This window comes from Bos taurus, chromosome 24 (assembly GCF_002263795.3).
Source record: "Bos taurus isolate L1 Dominette 01449 registration number 42190680 breed Hereford chromosome 24, ARS-UCD2.0, whole genome shotgun sequence".
In the NCBI taxonomy this organism is placed as follows: domain Eukaryota; kingdom Metazoa; phylum Chordata; class Mammalia; order Artiodactyla; family Bovidae; genus Bos; species Bos taurus.
Window position 1 is genome coordinate 26,095,594 of NC_037351.1, and position 21,029 is coordinate 26,116,622.

The following is a 21,029-nucleotide window of genomic DNA, read 5'->3' on the forward strand; positions in this document are numbered from 1 at the left end:
CCCATGGACAGAGGAGCCTGGAGGGCTACAGTTCATGGGGTCGTAAAGAGTTGTATATGACTGAGTGACTAAAACTTGCTCTCATGTAGTTTATTAATCTAGTGAGGAAGATAGAAGTAGGCAAATGATTGTAACATTAAGTGGTAAGCGCTGAGATGGGAATGGATTGGAGAATTCACGGGGTGAGTACCATGTCCTGAGATGACAAGTGGTAAAAACAAAAAGAAGACCTGGGGGAGGCAACTAAGCCCAGTGCTGAAGGATGGGAGAGTGTCATGCAGGTAAAGTGTTGCAGAAGGAGAAAGAGGGACAGAGGTGAAACCAAGCATGGTTCCTCATAGGAGCTCTCAAAAGCTTAGCCTTCCTGTGTATGATGGGAGTGGAACAGGGAGACGGGGCAGAAAGGCAGACAGGGTCCAGCTGGAACCGGCCATTTGTGCTCTGCTGGGTAGTTTAACTTCTTCCGAAAAACAAGTCTTTTTAAAGCAGGGTCAGATTTACTTTTCATAAATGAAAATAATAAGTATGCAATGAAAATAATGACTGAGGCGGAGCTATGGAATGGAGCTTGTGTTTTTCCTTTAAATTTCCATTACTCCGGTCAATGTTTAATGCTAATGGTGCCCCCTGGGTCCTACTTATTTACGATTTTAACCATGCTTCCGGTGTCTTTCTCGCTTATAGGAAACTCTACCCAGTGCCGTCCCTTTGTTTCTTCTTTTAGGTAATTGTACTTTAAGCACTGATGAGGCCTATTAAGAAATTGATTTCTGATTACCAAAGTTATACTGATCAGAGGTAAACACGGCCTTAGTACTGTTAAACTGGTCACCACCTCTCAGTCCTCACTTCCTTGATGTGTATGTCCATTTGACTTAGCCGACCTCTCCTTTTCTTCATCCGGGACAACATTCGCCCAGTTTTCCACCTTCTTTGCTGGCCATCCCTTCTTAGTATGTCTTGCTGGTTCATCCTCACTCCCACTTCCCCCTATTCCCCACCAGCCCAACCCCTCAGTCTTAAACTTTGGAGAGCTCATCTATGAACCTTGTCTCGTGTTTATTTATATTCATGTTCTCGGTGATCTCATCCAGCTTCATTGCTTTAAGTACTTTTTATACACTGGAAACTTAAAACTTCATTATCTCTGGCCCAAAATGCCTAATTAAGATTTCCACCTGGATGTTAAGTAGACACATCAAACCTCACATACAAAAATCAAACATTTGGATTTTCTTATAAAAAATGTCCTCCCATCTCAATTAATGGCGGCTCCATCCTTTCAGTTGTTACCACAGTAGAGTCTGTTTGGTAAGGTTTTATGTGGAGAGCATACTTCTCGTTAAGGAATTAATAGATAGGAATTTGCTGCGTTCGTGCTGAGTCGCTTCAGTTGTGTCCCACTCTGTGGCCCGTGGACTGTGGCCAGCTAGGCTCCTCTGTCCATGGGATTTTCCAGGCAAGAATACTGGAGTGGGTTGCCATGTCCTTCTCCAGATGAAATAGATGTTCAGCCCCTGTTTACCATATCTACCATTCTTTACAATTAAAATTGTAATTCCTTTATTACTATAGGATAAGAATCTAGCTGCGTTTTACTAAGATCTTAAATTATAGGGGATAAAGTATGACAGAGATTTAGTCATTTCATGTCAAAGTGTGATCCAGTACAGAGATTCTAATTTGAGAAATCGCCGGGGACCCAGGCTTCTTCCTTTTTAAGCTTGGCCATCCTTTCAGGTTCAAGACACTCATCCTTGTGTCCAAATGACGGAACGCACACCTCCACTTTTCTAGAGCACAGTCTGAATCTCACCTGTGTTGGGTTGGCCAAAAGTTCATTTGAGGTTTTCCATGAGATGTTACGGAAAACCCTAACAAACGTTTTTGGCCAGCCCAATATTATTTTTTTTGCTAAATCCCATTGATCCCTTTTTGCATGATCATACCTAATTGCAAGGGAGATAGAAAAATCTTTCTTCTGGACCATCTTATGTTCAGCTGTAAGTTCTAACATTAAGGAAGATGGGCAGAATAGACATCGGGGAATACTAGCTTCCTGTGACTTGGTGACATCCCTGACTTCAGTCTTCACACCACACAGCCAATCCATTGTCAAATCCTGCTGGCTGCGTCGTCAAATTCGATCCAGAATCTAACTGCTTTTCACAACTGCTGCTGCTGCCATGCTAGTCTAACAAACAATTCTCTCTCCTGAATTCTTACAGTAACTTTTTTTTAAGCAGTAACTTTTAAATGGCCTTCCTGTTTCTTCCCTTACTTCTTACCCAAGTCTAATCTTAACAGAACAGCAAGAATTAGCCTTCTAAAATATAAATTGGTGGCAAAACCAATACAATATTGTAAAGTTAAATAAAGTAAAATAAAAAAAATAAAATATAAATTGGATATTGTTGTTTAGTCGCTTGGTCATGTCCGACTCTGTGAGATGCCATGGACTGTCACCTTGCAGCGTTCTCTGCCCATGAGATGAGATTTCCCAGAATACTGGAGTGGGTTGCCATTTTCTTCTCCAGGGAATCTTCCTGACCCAGGGATGGAACTCACATCTCCTGCATTGGCAGGGGGATTCTTTACCACTGAGCTACCAGAACTCCAGAAATTGGGTATTACTATTATCTAAATTCTCCAGTGGCTCTCAGTCTGACTCCAAGAAGAAGCCAACATCCTTGGAATCTCTTTTATGCCATTGCCCTGTTACTGCATTCATCTACGACTTTCTTTTCCCTTAGTCCTCTCTACTCCAAACACAATGCCTTCCTTGAACACTCCAGACATAGCCCTGGTCTGATCACTTTGCACTTCCTGTTTCCTCTGCCAGGAAGAGTCTTCTCTGTTTATTGTCATTCTTTTCAGTTTTGTTAATTCATCTCCCTAAGAAACATTCCAATTGACGTTCCTTTCATCAGGATATGAGAGTTCCTGTTTGCCTCATCCCTGCCCACAACGGGTAGTATTGTTTTTTTCTACCTTTGCCAAAATCCTATGCCTTTTTGTTTTCAATTAGGTTTTCTTTGGTTACTTTTTATGTTGAACATTGTCTTCATTAAATTTGGGAGCTTTTAAAAAATCTTTTGCCAAATTATCATAGTTTGTTACCATTTTGCAGGTTGATGAAGTGAAAAAGGTGATTATTCTTAAAATAATCTCTTTAATAAACAATGTAAACATGTAAGTTGTATTTAAAAAACAGCATTTTAATGAAAAATTTTTTACATATGTTTTTTCCTTTTAGGTTCAATCTGATGCTGCACAGAACTATACCATCTTCTATTCAATAAGTGGGCGTGGAGTTGACAAGGAACCTTTAAATTTGTTTTTCATAGAAAGAGACACTGGAAATCTGTATTGTACCCAGCCTGTGGATCGTGAAGAATATGACGTTTTTGATGTAGGAGCTTTATCAATACACATGACTTTTAAGTGATTAAACTATGTTTCTTCTGATACTCCATCTATTCTTTCCTGTCTTCTGCACTGTCTTTTTTGAGGGCATCTTAAAGATGAAGGAAATAGATTGTATAATATTTTGGAATGCTTGGTCTGCTCTTTATCTCAACTTCTGTTAGGTAAGCCTAAAGTGAAGCCAAGAAATTTAATTGCATTTGGATGTAAATTCCAGCAAATTTCCAAAAGTTGGTTTTGTTTCTGAGGTTTTCCTTCTCTCTCTGGTCATGGTCCTTTCTCCTCTCTCTAGGACATGGCCACAGTTGATTGGAAGAGTTGTCTTCCAATGTCCCTCTTTTGCTCCTTTTTTTTTTTTCCCCTTTCTTTCTTGGTCTTTCTTCAGCATGTATGACTATCTGATGATATCTGAGAACTACATAATGTAGCAAAAGTGGGAGATCAAGCCCAAACAAGGCACAATAAGTCAGTATACTGATAAGGATGCTGCTGCTGCTGCAGCTAAGTCGCTTCAGTCTTGTCCGACTCTGTGCGACCCCATAGACAGAAGCCCACCAGGCTCCCCCATCCCTGGGATTCTCCAGGCAAGAACACTGGAGTGGGATGCCATTTCCTTACATCAATGGGGAATAAGTCACTTAATTTTCAGTGTAATAATTCAGACAATTTTCAGCATGATATAATAAATGCTCTGGGGTTATGTAATTATTCCTGTGGTTCAGGGGAGCTGATTCTCCATAGAAAAGAGGGCTTCTCTTCCTAAAAGAAAAAGGAAGAGATGCTGGGTAAGTAAAACATGACTGATGGTCACCACGTGACACTTTGCTTTTGGCTGGAAAATTTTCAACTCAGTGTTATAATAACATGCTGAAGAGAAATATGTTCTATTTGATTTTACACTGCTTTTGGTTAACCAGTAATGCAGAAGTAAATGTAGCGGTTTTATGAGAAAACCTCTTACAAATATGTGATCTATGAGGTAAAATAATAAAGGGGCTTAGTAGTGACAAAATTTGGTAATTTTTGCTTTATTTAGATGATGTAGTTCGGATTTTTCCCACTGCAGTGAAGTGACTTGTTTCTCCCTATTTATGATTTTATGATTATGGGGAGAATAAAGACTATAATCCACCCTGCTATATTCACATTTAATTCCTTAGTCTAATGGCCTGAGTATTCTCTGACACTCTGTATTCTGACCTAGGTTTTATTTGAAGTGTAGCCACTTCTACCAAACACTGAATACTTTGAACTATAATATTAATAGTTATAGTCTTTCTACCTTCAATGCTCTGATAACTAAAGAAGTATTAAATTTTTGGAAAGATTTATTACTGAAAAGATTTGCAGAGAAGGTATTAGATAAAGCATAGAATTCTTTCTTGCTGGAATCTTTCAAAATGGACTGTTCAGTTTGGTTTTCACTGTTTTACAGCTGATTGCCTATGCGTCAACTGCAGACGGATATTCAGCAGACTTCCCTCTCCCACTGCCCATCAGAGTGGAGGACGAAAATGACAACCATCCTATTTTCACAGAAGCAGTTTATAATTTTGAAGTTCCGGAAAGCAGTAGAGTTGGTGAGACAACACTGAAGAGCAAAATATGCTGTATTAAATGTTTATATGCATTGTTTGAGAGATTGAGTTTTTACTCAATGCCAGATCATTGTGAGATGACATTGGGCTCATTGGATACATATAATGCCATCAGATTCAATCAATGTGTAGTTTACAAGGTATTATAGGAGTTTGATATTATAGGCTTCCTAGGTGGCTCAGTGGTACCAAATCCACCTGCCAAGCAGAAGATGTAAGTTTGACCCCTGGGTCAGGAAATGCCCTGGAGAAGGAAACGGCACCCCATTCCAGGATTCTTACCAGGAAAGTCTCATAGACAGAGACCCACGGGATTGCAAAAGAGTTGGAAATGACAGTGACTAAACAACAGCAACATAGGAGTTTGTGGTGTTGCTGGTATACCAATGAGTTATAAAGGCAGATAACAGTTATTCAAGCTTAGTACCATATTTTGCTTTTATACTTCATTTCATTTTATTATTATGTGGGTTTATCATTATCCCCAGCTCCAAGGGAGGATATGCAGTGTAGACTCTAATAAAACTAAAATCAGTGCAGATATTTTAATTAGGTTTTATGTAGGAAGGTGTTGAATGGCATCCACTGAGTATACAATTTATTTAATAAATAAATCTTATTTATCTTTTCTCTTTAAAGTGCTGTTTTACTACTCCCAATTTAGAGTGAATACTGAAATAACTTTAAAGAAACTTGCATCGCATGTTCTCCATCCTAAACGCTTGCTCTCACATGAGGAAAAACCATAGTGTTTCACTTTAGTTCGCCCTTAAATGTGGCATTCTTGATGTCTTCTAGACTTGAAATGTGAAAAATTGTTCGTGTATTTGTTGTTGCTTGGTTGTGTTCAACTCTGCGATTCTTTGGACTGTAGCCTGCCAAGCTCCTCTGTTCATGGGATTCCGCAGGCAAAAATACTGGAATGGGTTGCCATTTCCTCCTTGGGGATCTTCCCGACTCAGGGATCGAACCCACGTCTCCTGTGTCTCCTGCACTGCAGACAGATTCCTTATTGTAGAGCCAGCAGAGAATTACCTCTTGCAATAAAGTTGAAAGGAAGTGAGCTGAACCATAAAGGGGACTTTACTAACTTGCTTATTAATGTTTCTAGTATAGTTATTTACATCTTCACTGGATTCTTACAGCTGCTCTTTCTTTTTACGTTTTGCTTTGATAATTCGGTGTCATAGATGTTAACCTCCTTAGTACTCACATGGTACAATTAAAAAAATGAAAATAGTTGGTTTGGAGTTTAGGAAGCCTAGTTTTTGATTCAGGATCTGTTATTATTTCACTGTGAGAACTCACTGAAGTTCCTTTGAGTTGTCTGATCTATAGAATGAGTTTAATTATGTTAGATGATTTAAAATGTTTTTAACCTCTCAAGTCTATGACTTTGTTACATTTTTCTATTTTCAAAGAGGGATGATTGGTTTTAGATTCTTTCTCTAACATTCTCTCTCTTTAGTAGTAACAGAGAAAAATTGAGGACAAACACTTTGATGCCCAGATTAACCCAGGATGCTTTAAGCATCTCACATCAGTAGGTTCAGACCAGTTAAAACTGTATTAGTCTAACAGTGTTCCTTGAATTTGTTTTACACACAGATGCTTTGGGCAAAGGATGCTCAGCTAATAGTGAAGTAGAGCACTTGTGGAAAAGAATTTCCAAGTCAAGATTTTAGGACGATTTTATGTAATAAGTAAAGGTGTTCTATATCCAGAGAATTAAAATAGTGTTTATGTCTTCCTGTCAGTGAAATTGCAGAAAGAAAATTTATATCTTATAAAGCTTATAAATAGTATTTTATGAGAAGATCATTTATTTTCTTATAATAAGATTATTACTTCATGTCTTCATATTGATCCACTGCAAAAATCTTTTTGTTATAAATATGTATTTGGAAATTCTCTACAAATTTATATCTATATTTATATACATACTGGAGAAGGAAATGGCAACCCATTCCAGTATTCTTTCCTGGAGAATTCCATGGACAGAGGAGTCTGGCAGGCTACATATATATATATATATATATATATACACACACACACACACACACATATGTATGTTTAAGCACAAATATATACACATATATAATGTTTAAAAATATAATGACAAAATTATTTAAAATTAATACTTTCTTGCACTAATATTTTTATTTGCTTTTATATCCTCAAATATAAAATTTCAATGAATATATGTATATATGTATATTATTGTATGTGTCTATATATTATTCCTCAGGCCAGCCTCACATACAGGGCTAGGCAAAGTGGATCTATGTATTATAATTTCATGGGAACACTCTTCTTACACTTTAAAATGCCACATGTATGTCCTCTTTGATACCTGAAATCCTTTTCCAGAGCAATATTCTTACTTTCCATACTGATGAAAAATACCAGTAGCTCCAACTGAAGCAACAGTTGACTTAAATTCTCCCTAAATAGTAAATAGTATGAAATAAGATTAAGTAGGGCTGGCAGCAATGGGGCTTGGATACTAATCTGGCGAAAGAATGAGGCAATTCAAGAATTAGCAAAAAGAAAATCATAGAAAGGAGAGACTGAGATGTGAAAGGTCAACATGATCATCTATCCAATTATATTCCAAGTCAGCCTCGATTAATTATTAATCAAAACTTTGATTTTTGAAAAATCTGATTTACTTTAGAGATATGGTTTATCTCTATATATTTTAGTATGTGGGAATATGTGTTAAAATTATTCTTGGATGCTATTTATAAGTTTTTTAGTAAATTTACTTTCAAATAGTTTAAACTGTGGACAAAGTAAATCTTGATTCTTAGCATTAAAGTATTTCATGTTATAAATTTGAAGTCATCTTCACCAGTACTATGTAAGGATGGAATATTGCTGGTAAGAAATACAACTTAAATGAGGTTTCCACTATCAATGTTAGACTTTGAGAAGTGTAGCTACGCCTAAACATATTTTGCAGTTCTGGAAAGTAAAGACTCCTTTTTTCTTAAAACAAACAAACATGTAGGTACTACAGTGGGAGTGGTTTGTGCCACGGACAGAGATGAACCAGACACGATGCACACACGCCTGAAGTACAGCATTTTGGAGCAGACACCACGATCACCTGGGCTGTTTTCTGTGCATCCCAGCACGGGTGTGATCACCACCGTCTCTCATTATTTGGACAGAGAGGTAACTTTCACAATCTACAGGTTTATTATTTTACTGGGGGTTGAACGCACCACCTCCAATTTACTATAATTTGCTATCCTATGGATTAGGCATGTGTGCACGCTCAGTCATGTCTGACTCTTTGTGACCCCATGGACTGTAGCCCACCAGGCTCCTCAGTCCATGGAATTTTCTAGGCAAGAATACTGGGGTGGGTAGCCATTTCCTACTCCAGGGGATCTTCCCGACCCAGGGATTGAACCTACAATCCCCCGTGTCTCCTGCATTGGCAGGTGGATTCTTTACCACTGAGCTACCTGAGAAGCTGGTGGATTAAGAGTTTCTCATTTTATTTTACTTAGGCATAAGACAATAAGAATTCCTGGCTATATTATTAAGACTTATTATAATATGATTTCTATTTCCTTATATAAGAGAAACCATGAGAGAGAGAAGTAAAAATCAATTAGTATTCAGAAGGAGTGAGAAAAAAGATATTACTTATGAAAGTTGGTATTATTGAATATTGTTTTAGTTCTTGTGTATGACTAGTTGGTTCTAGCTCAGTGTTCCAGCTCAGTTCTCATGTAGGGCAATTAGTTTTGCTTGTTTCATGAGTATAAATTATACCTTGATCCCTATCCTGTTATTATAGATATGTACTTGAAGAAGGAAATGGCAACCCACTCCAATGTTCTTCCTGGACAGAGTAACCTGGCAAGCTACAGTCCATGGGGTTGCAAAGAGTCAGACACGGCTTAATGACTAAACAACAACAGAAAAAAAAACAACTTTTAATCAGGAAAAGATTAGTTAAGATAAAGTAGATGGACTGTTAAAAATTTGCAGCACTATTTGGATGATATTAATAGTATATTGTTATGTGTATAGCACTTGATGCTCAAATTCTTTATACATAATTTTAATTCATCTTGATAATTTCTTTGTTGGATTAGGTAGGGATTACATCCACTCTATGGAGGAGAAAGGTGACAGTCAGAAGGATGGATTGACTTGCCCTGGTCAAATTACTGCACTGTATTCTCTGATCTTTCATTGTTGCTCTTATGCATTTCATCAGCCCATATTTACTCCAGAGTCTTGCATTATTGACCAAAGCAGATCAATCGGTTTCACATGTACAAAGTAGCTTTATTAGAACACTTCAGTGGTACCTACTAAAACTAGAATAACATAAATGGAAGGATCAATATGACTGGGAGAGATATTAAAACACAAATCAATGGTATTTGATCCCAGAGCAAAAGGGAGGGATGGTGAGAACATATCAAAAAGAATAAAAAAGTTACAAAGCTTTTATTTATTATTATTTTTATTTTTGTGGGATTGTGACTTTTTTTTTTTATATAACTGATGTAGTCTTTATTTAGTCTTCAATTTACAGGAAAGTCTGGTCCATTTCTCTCTAACAGTATCATCTGTCAATGTTCACTGCTAATAACTCAGAACAAGACACAAATTTACCCTTACCTAAACTATGGCAATGAGTTCCTAACTGGTCCCCTCTCATTCTTACCTCTTCAAATCCGGTTTGCTATAGAAAGGCAGAAATGATCTCTTATCTATGTCATTAAAGGTAAAATTGTGTTCCCAAACAATATCTCAAAGTCCTAACTTCCAGTACCTCAGAATGTGACCTTATTTGGAAATAGGGGAATTGCAGACATAATCAGTTAAGATGACTTGAGTCCTCATAAGCAGATGGCCTGGTTAAGATGATACACAGTAAAGATGCCTTGGGAAGATCAAGGCAGAGATTGGAGTTGTACTGTCACAGGCCATGCAAAGGCAGGGGATATCCAGAAATTCCTGGAGGAAGTATCTCCTGTAAAGGCTTTGGTGAGAGCTTTGCATGGCCGACACCTCGATTCAGACTTCTAGCCTCTCAAACTTCTAGGGAATAAATTTCTGTTTATTATTATTATTTGTTTGCTTATCGTTGGCCGTGCTGAGGTCTCCGTTGCTGCCAATGGACTTTCTCTAGTTGCAGTGAGCAGGGGCCACTCTCAAGCTGTGGTGCACAGGCTTCTCACTGCAGTGGCTTCTCTTGTTGTAGAGCACACGCTCTAGGGCTCAAGGACTCAGTAGTTGCAGCTTCTGGCCTCTACAGCACAGGCTCAGTAATTGTGCTGCAGGCTTAGTTTCTCCGCAGCATGTGGGATTTTCCAGGATCAGGAATCGAACCCGTGTCTCCTGCGTTGGCAGGTAGATCCTTTCATTGAGCCACCATGGAGGCCCAGACATTTTATGTGATAAAACACACAATGGTCATAACAAATGGGAATGTTTGAAAGGAATTATATGAATATATTTTTGTATCTGTGGGATGTGGTAATCAAGTAAAAACAAACATTTTTCCTAGTTTTTCAATATTGACAAATGAGACCTAGAGTAAATAAATAAATTAGGGTTACACAGCTTGTAAGATACAGATTTGGGATCAAACCCCAGATTTGCTCACTTGATCAAAAAAAATCGAATGGGATTTTGTGGGTAACAACCATGAAATGTATTATAGGGGACAATGCAGGAAGTAAAGAAATCAAAAAGGGAGATGAAGAAACTTCATTTAGAGGAGGGTCTCAGAGAGTTCCAGAGCCTTTGGAAGGAATAGTTTGGGATGGGAATGTTAGTTTCCACTGTAAAAGAAGGATGAGTAAAATAAAGACCAAAGAAGGGATAGAGGGAAATAGAAAATGATGAAAAATAAAAGAACAAAAGGAGTGGCTAAAGAAGAGTAAAATGAAGAGAAGGCAACAGAGGTGATTGTGTCACAAACCAGTGAGTCCATTGCAGCATCAGCACACTATCTGCAAACTCCATTCTCAGAGGTCAACAGCGATCACCTAACTGCCTAATCCAGTGGTTAATTATTAAAGCTCTATTGCTAGCAATTATGAAAACTCTCTCTTCTCTTGGATTTCTGGTTCTCCTCCTGCTTCCCTGATCTTTTGTTTTGAGCATCTGTCCTTTGCTTACTCTTCTTACTTCTCCTAAGCATGAAATACTAGTGTTCCTTACATCCTCTGCTTTTCTCATCCTTTATTCTCTCCCCTGATAACTCAGTTGGTAAAGAATCCACCTGCAATGCAGGAGACCCTGGTTTGATTCCTGGGGCAGGAAGATTCTCTGGAGAAGGGATAGGTTACTCACTTCAGTAGTCTTGGGCTTCCCTTGTGGCTTAGCTGGTAAAGAATCCACCTGCAATTCGGGAGACCTGGGTTTGATCCCTGGATTATGATGATCCCCTGGAGAAGGGAAAGGCTACCTACTCCAGTATTCTGGCCTGGAGAATTCCATAGAATGTACAGCCCATGGGGTTGCAATGAGTCCGATACGACTGAGCAACTTTCACTCACTCTCTCCCTGGAAATTTGATTCTTGCCATAATTTCAATCACTGTCCAGCTACTGCTGACTCCAAGATTGGTATTTCAGTCCTTGAGCTGCCCTTAAGTATAGGTCTATCTATTCAGCTGTCTTCTGGACATTTCTCCTTAGACTTCCCGTGTGTGTGTATGTGTGTGTGCTCAGTCATGTCAGACTCTTTGTGACCCTTTGGACTGTAGCCCACCAGCCTCCTCTGTCTGTGGGATTCTCCAGGTAAGAATACTGGAATGGGTTGCCATTTCCTCTAGGGGATCTTCCTGACCCAGGGATCGAACCTGCATCTCCTGAGTCTCTTGCATTACAGGCTTATTCTTTACCACTGAGCCATCAGGGAAGCCGCTCTGCTTCTACTAGATTTCCCACAGGAATATAGAATTCAATATACACCAGGAAAAACTCATTTTTTTTCACTCCTCCTTGCCAACCTTGCCAGTACTTTTCTCCTCAAGGAACCACTGTCTTCCTGTATTGGTTGGTGATACCTCTGTCTGCCCATCTAAGTAGGACCCCAGAGCAGCATCCTCAACCCCTCTTTCTTTCGTAACTATGCATACAATCAGTTCTCAAGTCAAACCGCATTTTGACTTATAAATAACTTTCCTATCACTCTTGCTTTTTGTCCTTATTGCCAAGGCCCCAGCTTTGGACTGTTTCAGGAGACTTCAACAGATTCCTTTGAATCCCAGCTCAGTTCACTCCCAATTGTGTTCAACCTTCTTTAAAAACATTCTTTCTAAAACTCAAATGTTCCTATTTTGTACTCCCCATATGACGCCCATAAAACCTTCTATTACCTGCAACCTAAAATGTAAATCTACTTTCTTACTGTGGATCTTTGTCACTGAAGCTCTGCCTACTTTCAGCCTTCTTCCTGTCTACCATGCTTTTGGGTATATACAAATAGGGAAATCAAATAAAAGCATGGATACACATTAATAGAAGTGTGTACCACTGTGGTTTCCTTTATACATCTAAACAAAGGTTTTCAAAACTAATTACATACTTCCTTTGTTTTCAGGTTGCAGACAAATACTCATTGATAATGAAAGTACAAGATATGGATGGCCAGTTTTTTGGATTGATGAGTACAGCGACTTGCATCATAACAGTAAAAGATTCAAATGACAATTTGCCCACTTTCAGACAGAATGCCGTAAGTAGATAATATCAAAATTGATCTCTATTGCTGTTTTTAATTTAATTGGAATTAAAGTATTTATCATCCTTCGAAGTATCTATGCTTATTTGATCAATAAAATGAAACATATGGCATATAAATCTATTTATTCATATTGGTATTTATATTATCTTTCTTTTGTTAAAGGCTATGGTATTAGTCTTCATTTGTATCAAAGTTCTACGTTCATGTAAAAGTAACTCTTAATAAAACAATGCTTTCATGATTCATGTTTTGAAATAATCTAGGCAAAAGCTTTAAGAACAAGTACTTTTGGAGTGAAAGACGTGTTTTACTTTCTTTGTAGAAGTTTCCCTTATAAGATAAGGTTTTAATGAGTTCTCTCTGTTTCAGTATGAAGCATCAGTCGAGGAAAACACGGTCAATGTGGAAATTCTAAGAATACCCGTAGAAGATAAGGATTTGATTAACACTGCCAATTGGAGAGCCAATTTTACTATTTTAAAGGGCAATGAAAATGGACATTTCAAAATCACTACAGACAAAGCAACTAATGAAGGTGTTTTGTCTGTTGTAAAGGTACAGTAAATAATGAGTAATTGACAATTTGGCAAGTTTTTTTTTTCTTTTGCTTTTATTTTTTTAAATTAATTTATTTTAATTGGAGGTTAATTACTTTATAATATTGTGATGGTTTTTGCCATACATTCACATGAATCAGCCATGGGTGTACATGTGTTCCTCCATCCTGAACCCCCTGCCACCTCCCTCCCTGTCCCATTCCTCAGGGTCATCCCATTGCACCAGCCCTGAGTGCCCTGTCTCATGCATCAAACCTAGATGGCGATCTATTTCACATATAATAATATACATGTTTCAATGTTATTCTCTCAAATCATCCCACCCTTGCCTTCTCCCACAGAGTCCAAAAGTCTGTTCTTTACATCTGTGTCTCTTTTGCTGTCTCACATATAGGGTTATTGTTACCATTTTTCTAAATTCCATATATATATTTATTAATATACTGTATTGGTGTTTTTCTTTCTGACTTACTTCGCTCTGTATAATAGGCTCCAGTTTCATCCACCTCATTAGAACTGATTCAAATGCATTCTTTTTAATAGTTGAGTAATGTTCCATTGTGTATATGTACCACAGCATTCTTATCCATTCATCTGCTGATGGACATCTAGGTTGCTTCCATGTCCTGGCTATTGTAAACAGTGCTGCGATGAACATTGGGGTACACGTGTCTCTTTCAATTCTGGTTTCCTCGGTGTGTATGCTCAGGAGTGGGATTGCTGGGTCATATGGCAGTTCTATTTGTTTTAAGGAATCTCCACACTGTTCTCCATAGTGGCTGTTCAGTTCAGCTCAGTTCAGTCGCTCAGTCGTGGCCGACTCTTTGCAACCCCATGAATCTCAGCACGCCAGGCCTCCCTGTCCATCACCATCTCCCAGAGTTCACTCAAACTCATGTCCATCAAGTTGGTGATGCCATCCAGCCATCTCATCCTCTGTCGTCCCCTTCTCCTCCTGCCCCCAATCCCTCCCAGCATCAGAGTCTTTTCCAATGCATAGTGGCTGTACTAGTTTGCATTCCCACCAACAGTGTAAGAGGGCTCCTTTTTCTCCACATGCTCTCCAACATTTATTGTTTATAGACTTTTTGATAGCAGCCATTCTGACTGGCGTGAGATGGTACCTCATTGTGGTTTTGATTTGCATTTCTCTGATAATGAGTGATGTTGAGCATCTTTTCATGTGTTTGTTAGCCATCTGTATGTCTTCTTCTTTGGCCCATTTTTTGATTGGGTTGCTTATTTTTCTGGAATTGAGCTTCAGGAGTTGCTTGTATATTTCTGAGATTAATTCTTTGTCAGTTGCTTCATTTGCTATTTTCTCCCATTCTGAAGGCTGTCTCTTCACCTTGCTTATAGTTTCCTTCATTGTGCAGAAGCTTTTAATTTTAATTAGGTCCCATTTGTTTATTTTTGCTTTTATTTCCATTACTCTGGGATGTGGGTCATAGAGGATCCTGCTATGATTTACATCAGAGAGTGTTTTGTCTATGTTTTCCGCTAGGAGTTTTATAGTTTCTGGTCTTATATTTAGATCTTTGATTCATTTTGAGTTTATTTTTGTGTATGGTGTTAGAAAGTGTTCTAGTTTCATTCTTTACAAGTGGTTGACCAGTTTTCCCAGCAACACTTGTTAAAGAGATTGTCTTTTCTCCATTGTGTATTCTTGCCTCTTTTGTCAAAGATAAGGTGTCCATAGGTGCATGGGTTTATCTCTGGGTTTTCTATTTTGTTCCATTGATCTATATTTATGTCTTTGTGCCAGTACCATACTGTCTTGATGACTGTAGCTTTGTAGTACAGCCTGAAGTCAGGAAGGTTGTTTCCTCCAGTTCCATGCTTCTTTCTCAAGATTGCTTTGGCTATTCGAGGATTTTTTTTTGTATTTTCATACAAATTGTGAAATTATTTGTTCTAGTTCTTTGAAAAATACCGTTGGTAGCTTGATAGGGATTGCATTGAATCTATAGATTGCTTTGGGTAGTATACTCATTTTCACTATATTGATTCTTCCAATCCATGAACATGGTATATTTCTCCATCTATTTGTGTCATCTCTGATTTCTTTCATCAATGTTTTATAGTTTTCTATATGTAGGTCTTTTGTTTCTTTAGGTAGCTTCATTCCTATTTTATTCATTTCATTGCAATGGTGAATGCAATTGTTTCCTTAATTTCTCTTTGTGTTTTCTCATTATTAGTGTATAGGAATGCAAGGGATTTCTCTGTGTTGATTTTATATCCTGCAACTTTACTATATTCATTGATTAGCTCTAGTAATTTTCTGGTGGAGTCTTTAGGGTTTTCTATGTAGAGGATCATGTCATCTGCAAACAGTGAGAGTTTTACTTCTTCTTTTCCAATCTGGATTCCTTTTATTTCTTTTTCTTCTCTGATTGCTGTGGCTAAAACTTCCAAAACTATGTTGAATAGTAGTGGTGAGAGTGGGCATCCTTGTCTTGTTCCTGACTTTAGGGGAAATGCTTTCAATTTTTCACCATTAAGGATAATGTTTGCTATGGGTTTATCATATATGGCTTTTAGTATGTTGAGGTATGTTCCTTCTATGCCTGCTTTCTGAGGGTTTTTTTTAATATCATAAATGGATGTTGAATTTTGTCGAAAGCTTTTTCTGCATCTATTGAGATAATCATATGGTTTTTATCTTTCAATTTGTTAATGTGGTATATCACATTGATTTGTGAATATTGAAGAGGCAAGTTAAGTTTTAATCAATTAGTGGTTTAATCAATTAAATGGTTTCAGATTATACACTATACAAGTTGTAAGAGAACTTAATCTATTTAGTCAAGCAGTTCTGCTTTCATGCTGTCTTTCTTGTATAATTTTGTTATCAGTTATTAGGCACCTACTTATGCTTGAACATTCTCAATTATTAAGGATCTCCACATCTCCACTGGCAGCTTATTCCATGTCTGGAGAGCTCTGATCCTCAGAAGGTCTTATTTATACTGTGTCTAAATTATTCTCTCTGTAACCCATGTCTTGGACCAGGTTTTATATCTAACGCTTTACAGAACAGGTGTAATGCTTTGAAAAGGCTTTTATGTCCTTTGAGACTTACCTTGTCTAGGATAAATATTTCCAATTCCTTTAACAATAGTTAAATGATGTAATTTATTAGCTCATATTGTTCTCACTCTTTCTCTTTTGAATATAAGCCTGAGTGTAGTTGATCTTTTTAAAAGGTGATGTTGAGGATGAGATATAGTATTACCTCAAACTGCACTGAGTAAACATATTCTTTGTTCTATATATTGTACTGTTGGTTCCACTACTACATTCTAGGATCCATGTTATGAGGGCAGAAAAGGGTCTTTCTCGAAAGACCCTTGGTTTTGTGTTCTTGACCCAGAACAAGAAAGAAAATTGTCTTGTAGTTTACAGCACTTACCGTGTGCGCTAATGTTAAATGTCATTCTGAGAATTGTACAGAAGAGAAAACTTAGTCTCAGATACATTAAGAAGCCTACACAAAGTGACACAGCTTGGATGTAGTAGAGACAAAATCTGAGCCTATGTTTCTTTGACTCCAGCTTGTTGTTGTTCATTGGCTAAGTTGTGTCTGACTCTTTGTGACACCATTAACTACATGCCAGGTTTCCCTGTCCTTCACTGTCTCCTGGAGTTGACTCAAACTCATGTCCATTGAGTCAGTGATGCCATCCAACCATCTCATCCTCTGTCACCCCCTTCTACTGCTTAGTCATATTTTTCCCAGCTGTATTATAGTTGTTTTTAATAATATATTTAATACTAATATTCACTGTTATTCTTTCAATTTTGTGACTTTTTTCCCTTGGTCATTTTAACATAGAGCATCTTTAGTTCCATCTTCACATTACATTTTCTGGGGAGTTGTTAGCATCTTAGTGCAGGTAAGGGATATTATGGAATATTTTTGGACATTTTTTTCAATTGATGAAACAAAAAGATACCCTGCGGTTGAGGAGAATTCATAATTCTTCAATAATCATTATTTCATCTCACCAGATTTCTAATATTGGAGACTTTAATCCACTAAGGCAGTATCTAGCTTGAGCCTTAAAAATTACATAAACAAACTCTAAGGCTTATAGCAAGTGACTCTAGATCAAACAAACTGCACTTTCTCCAGGGCAGCAGCTGTTTTCTAAATTTCTATCCATTTCTCATCACCAGCAGATGCTCTAACTCTCAGCATGACCATAGCAATACGTGTAATTTGTGAGATAGTGTTCATTAGCAACAAATAAACAGATATCAATCCTTTTTCTCTCTTGGTGATACATTTTCTGGGCTTTTAATAAAAGAGTCAAAAAGAGTTTCACATGCATTTTGTAGATTCTAACATTCAGAAATTTTTTTGACTTCTTATTGGATTAGTATTAGTATGCTTCCCAGTTAGCGCTAGTGGTAAAGAACCCACCTGCCAATCCAGGAGATGTAAAAGACAGATAAGCCTGGTGGGCTATGGTCCATAGTGTTGCAGAGAGTCGGATATGACTGAAGCAACAAAGCACAACACATTAGTATCTCAACTTGATAATACTCAGATGTGGAGAAAGGTTTAAATGAAAAATTTTGCTCTTCAGTTTTTATTTTGTTTAATATTTAGCCAGTGGTTATTTAATAAGCAGAAAAAGAATCAAAGAAAAATTGTTCTAACATAGAGAACAAACATGATTGCCAAGGGGGAGGAGGAGAAGAGAAAGATGGACTGGGAGTTTGAGGTTAGTAGGTGCAAACTATTACATATAGAATGGATAAACAACAAGGTCTTACTATATAAAACAGGGAATAATATTCAACATTCTGAGATAAACCATTATGGAAAAGAATGTAAAAAACAATGTATATGTATAACTGAATCACTATCTGTATAGCAGAAATTAATACAACACTATAAATCAGCTATACTTCAATAAAAAAGAAAAGTGCTTTAGTTTTTCAGTACAGTAAAATAGTGTTTTCTAGATTTAGCTTGATTTTCTGTATAAAAATCAGCTGTAATTAAAGAATTGGCTCAAAAGATTTCACAGGCTGGTGAATCAATTAAGCAGAATTATAGTGGTGTGGTTAGGAATATGGACTCAAACCAGACTACATGGCTTCAAACTCTAGCGCAAATGGGTTTCTTTTGGCCATGGGAAAGCCAATTTATCTCCTCTTCTCTTTTTCCTGCTTTGTAAAATGGGGATGATGATAATAATAGTACCAATTAGCACATATGTTTTTCTTGGGTGTATGCATGCTAAGTTGCTTTAGTTGTGTTTGACTCTTTGCCACCCTATGGAACATAAAGTGGGTTGCCATGCCCTCTTCCAGGGGATCTTTCCAACACAGGGATTGAACCTGTGTCTCTTATATCTCCTGCATTGGCAAGCGAGTTCTTTACTCCAAGCACCACCTCCTCTGCATTTTCACTGTGAGAATTTCTTTGGATAGACTACAAGTGATAGCAAAGTATAATTCTCGAATTGTCAAAGATGAAATTTTCATGCAAGTAGATGATGAGCAGGGGTAAAAGTTTTATTCAACAAAGAAGGAACTGGCAAAAAGCCAAAGAAGATTTCTAAGAAGAAATGAGAACCTGTGTGGATTTTGATAGAAGGAAAAGCTTAAATAAAGATTGCTCAGTTGCATGCCTTACAGGACAATTCAAACATGCATTTGAAATGTGGTTTCTATCAGAGATAAAATCACTGCACCATCTCAGTTTCAGGTCAACATCTAATTTTATAAGAGCCCTTTTCAGTGGAAAATATTAATAGTAAGTTGAACATTCTCCATGAGTCAGATGACCCTTAAGTTCGTCTTCTAAACAAGGCCAGAATTCTGTCCTGTTTTTGTATTATCTTCAGGTTCAGAATATTTTCCTTTTGTAAGAATGAGCTATAGAAATATTTTAGGAATTGGATTCCACGATTTTAAGGCCTCTTTTGCTAAAATCATAGTGAAAAATCACCTCTCTCTTTAGCGAAGGATGAAAGTCAATATTAGCTAAATGGGAGCACAGAATTTATGCAGCACTGTTCATAGTGACAAAAGTTCACTTATTTGAAATACCTAATGTATTTTACACTGATGTTGATATACTTGTCTTTTTTTTTTGAAAGCCACTGGATTATGAAGAAAGCCATCAAGTGGTCCTGGAAATTGGAGTGGCCAATGAAGCTCCATTTACTAGAGATGTTGCACTCAGGATGACAACCATGAACAGAGCTGTGGTCACAGTTCATGTGAAGGATCAGGATGAAGGGCCTGAATGCAGCCCTGAAGTCCAGTATATACGGATTAAAGAAAACTCCGCAGTGGGTTCAAAGATCAGTGGCTATAAGGCATATGACCCTGAAACTAAAAGTTCCAGTGGTTTAAGGTACAAAGAAATCTATAACCACATACTTACAATGTATTTGTAATGATTGAGACACTAATATATCAATACATTTTATAGTGCTAAAATCATTTTTATTTTTTATTAACAGGTACAAAATATTGCATGATCCTAAAGAGTGGATCACCGTTAATGAAGGTTCGGGCTCATTAGAGACTTACAAAACTTTGGACAGGGAGGTTATAACTCCCAAAAATGATTTGTATAATATTACAGTCCTGGCAATAGATCAAGGTAAAACACGAGTTTTCATCTGGGATGTTATGGAGGAGTTAGAGAATAAACTGCAGTTATTTCTGGGCAGAATTACTCTTGTGCTATATGTGTGTGTGTGTGTGCTCAGTCTTATCCTACTCTTGGGACGCTATGGACTATAGCTCGCCAGGCTCCTCTGTCCATGGGATTTTCCAGGCAAGAATACTGGAGTGGGTTGCCATTTCCTTCTCCAGGGGATCTTCCTGACCCCAGGATCGAACCCGAGTCTCTTGTGTCTCCTGTATTGGCAGGTGGGTTCTTTACTTCTGCGCCACCTGAGAAACCCATATTCTTGTGTTGAAAGTGAAGTCTTAGTCGCTCAGTCGTGTCCTACTCTTTGTGACCCCATGGACTGTAGCCTGCCAGGCTCCTCTATCCATGGGATTCTCTAGGCAAGAATACTGGAGTGTATAGCCATTCCCTTCTCCAGGGGATCTTCTCAAGCCAGGTATCAAACCCAGGTCTCTTGCATTGCAGGCAGATTCTTCACCATCAGAGCCACCAAGTAGACAGAGTTCTTAGAAATTACTTTAAAGATTGTTTCTATTTATCTTAACCATAAAACAAGGTGAAACTGCTTGGTGGCATGAAACCATGCCTTCTTTATCTTTATGTCCCTAGCATGGCAACATCTTACAAGCTTATAGATCTCTGTGTCAGAGGGCAAGATGAAACTCAAGTCTAGGACTAGATGAAATGGTCTCACCAGACTCTTCTAGATCTCTTTATGTCTTTTTAAATTAAATCATTAAATAGCTCAGCTGACTATAGAGTTAAAATGATTTTTTCTTTACATTCTGTTCCTTAAGGAAACCCAGAATTTCTCAACCCTGGCTAACTATGAAAATAATTGGCGATGTTTAAAAGTAATTTCAAGGTATAGACACTATCTGAGACCAACTGAATTAAGAATCCCTGATCTAGGAGCCTGGACATCATATATATATATATATTTTTTTAAATCTGCCTAGATGGTTAAAATATGTACCAGGATTAGAAAAGTTTTTCTATGGTCACTTTACTCTTTCTGACATCTGTACCAAAAGGAACCCAAGGAACTAGAGA

General features: G+C 37.6%; 1 protein-coding gene across 2 annotated transcripts in view; it reads left to right on the forward strand.

The window, feature by feature from the left end:
- Positions 1-21,029, forward strand: part of DSC3 (desmocollin 3) — a 55,145-nt gene that overhangs the window by 12,526 nt on the left and 21,590 nt on the right. For both annotated transcript variants that reach the window (XM_005223956.5, NM_001178103.1), the window contains exons 5-11: positions 3,257-3,412; positions 4,862-5,006; positions 8,038-8,204; positions 12,612-12,746; positions 13,125-13,310; positions 19,432-19,691; positions 19,801-19,943. In XM_005223956.5, the coding sequence (XP_005224013.1) occupies positions 3,257-3,412; positions 4,862-5,006; positions 8,038-8,204; positions 12,612-12,746; positions 13,125-13,310; positions 19,432-19,691; positions 19,801-19,943 (1,192 nt within the window). The remainder of the gene's footprint in view (positions 1-3,256; positions 3,413-4,861; positions 5,007-8,037; positions 8,205-12,611; positions 12,747-13,124; positions 13,311-19,431; positions 19,692-19,800; positions 19,944-21,029) is intronic.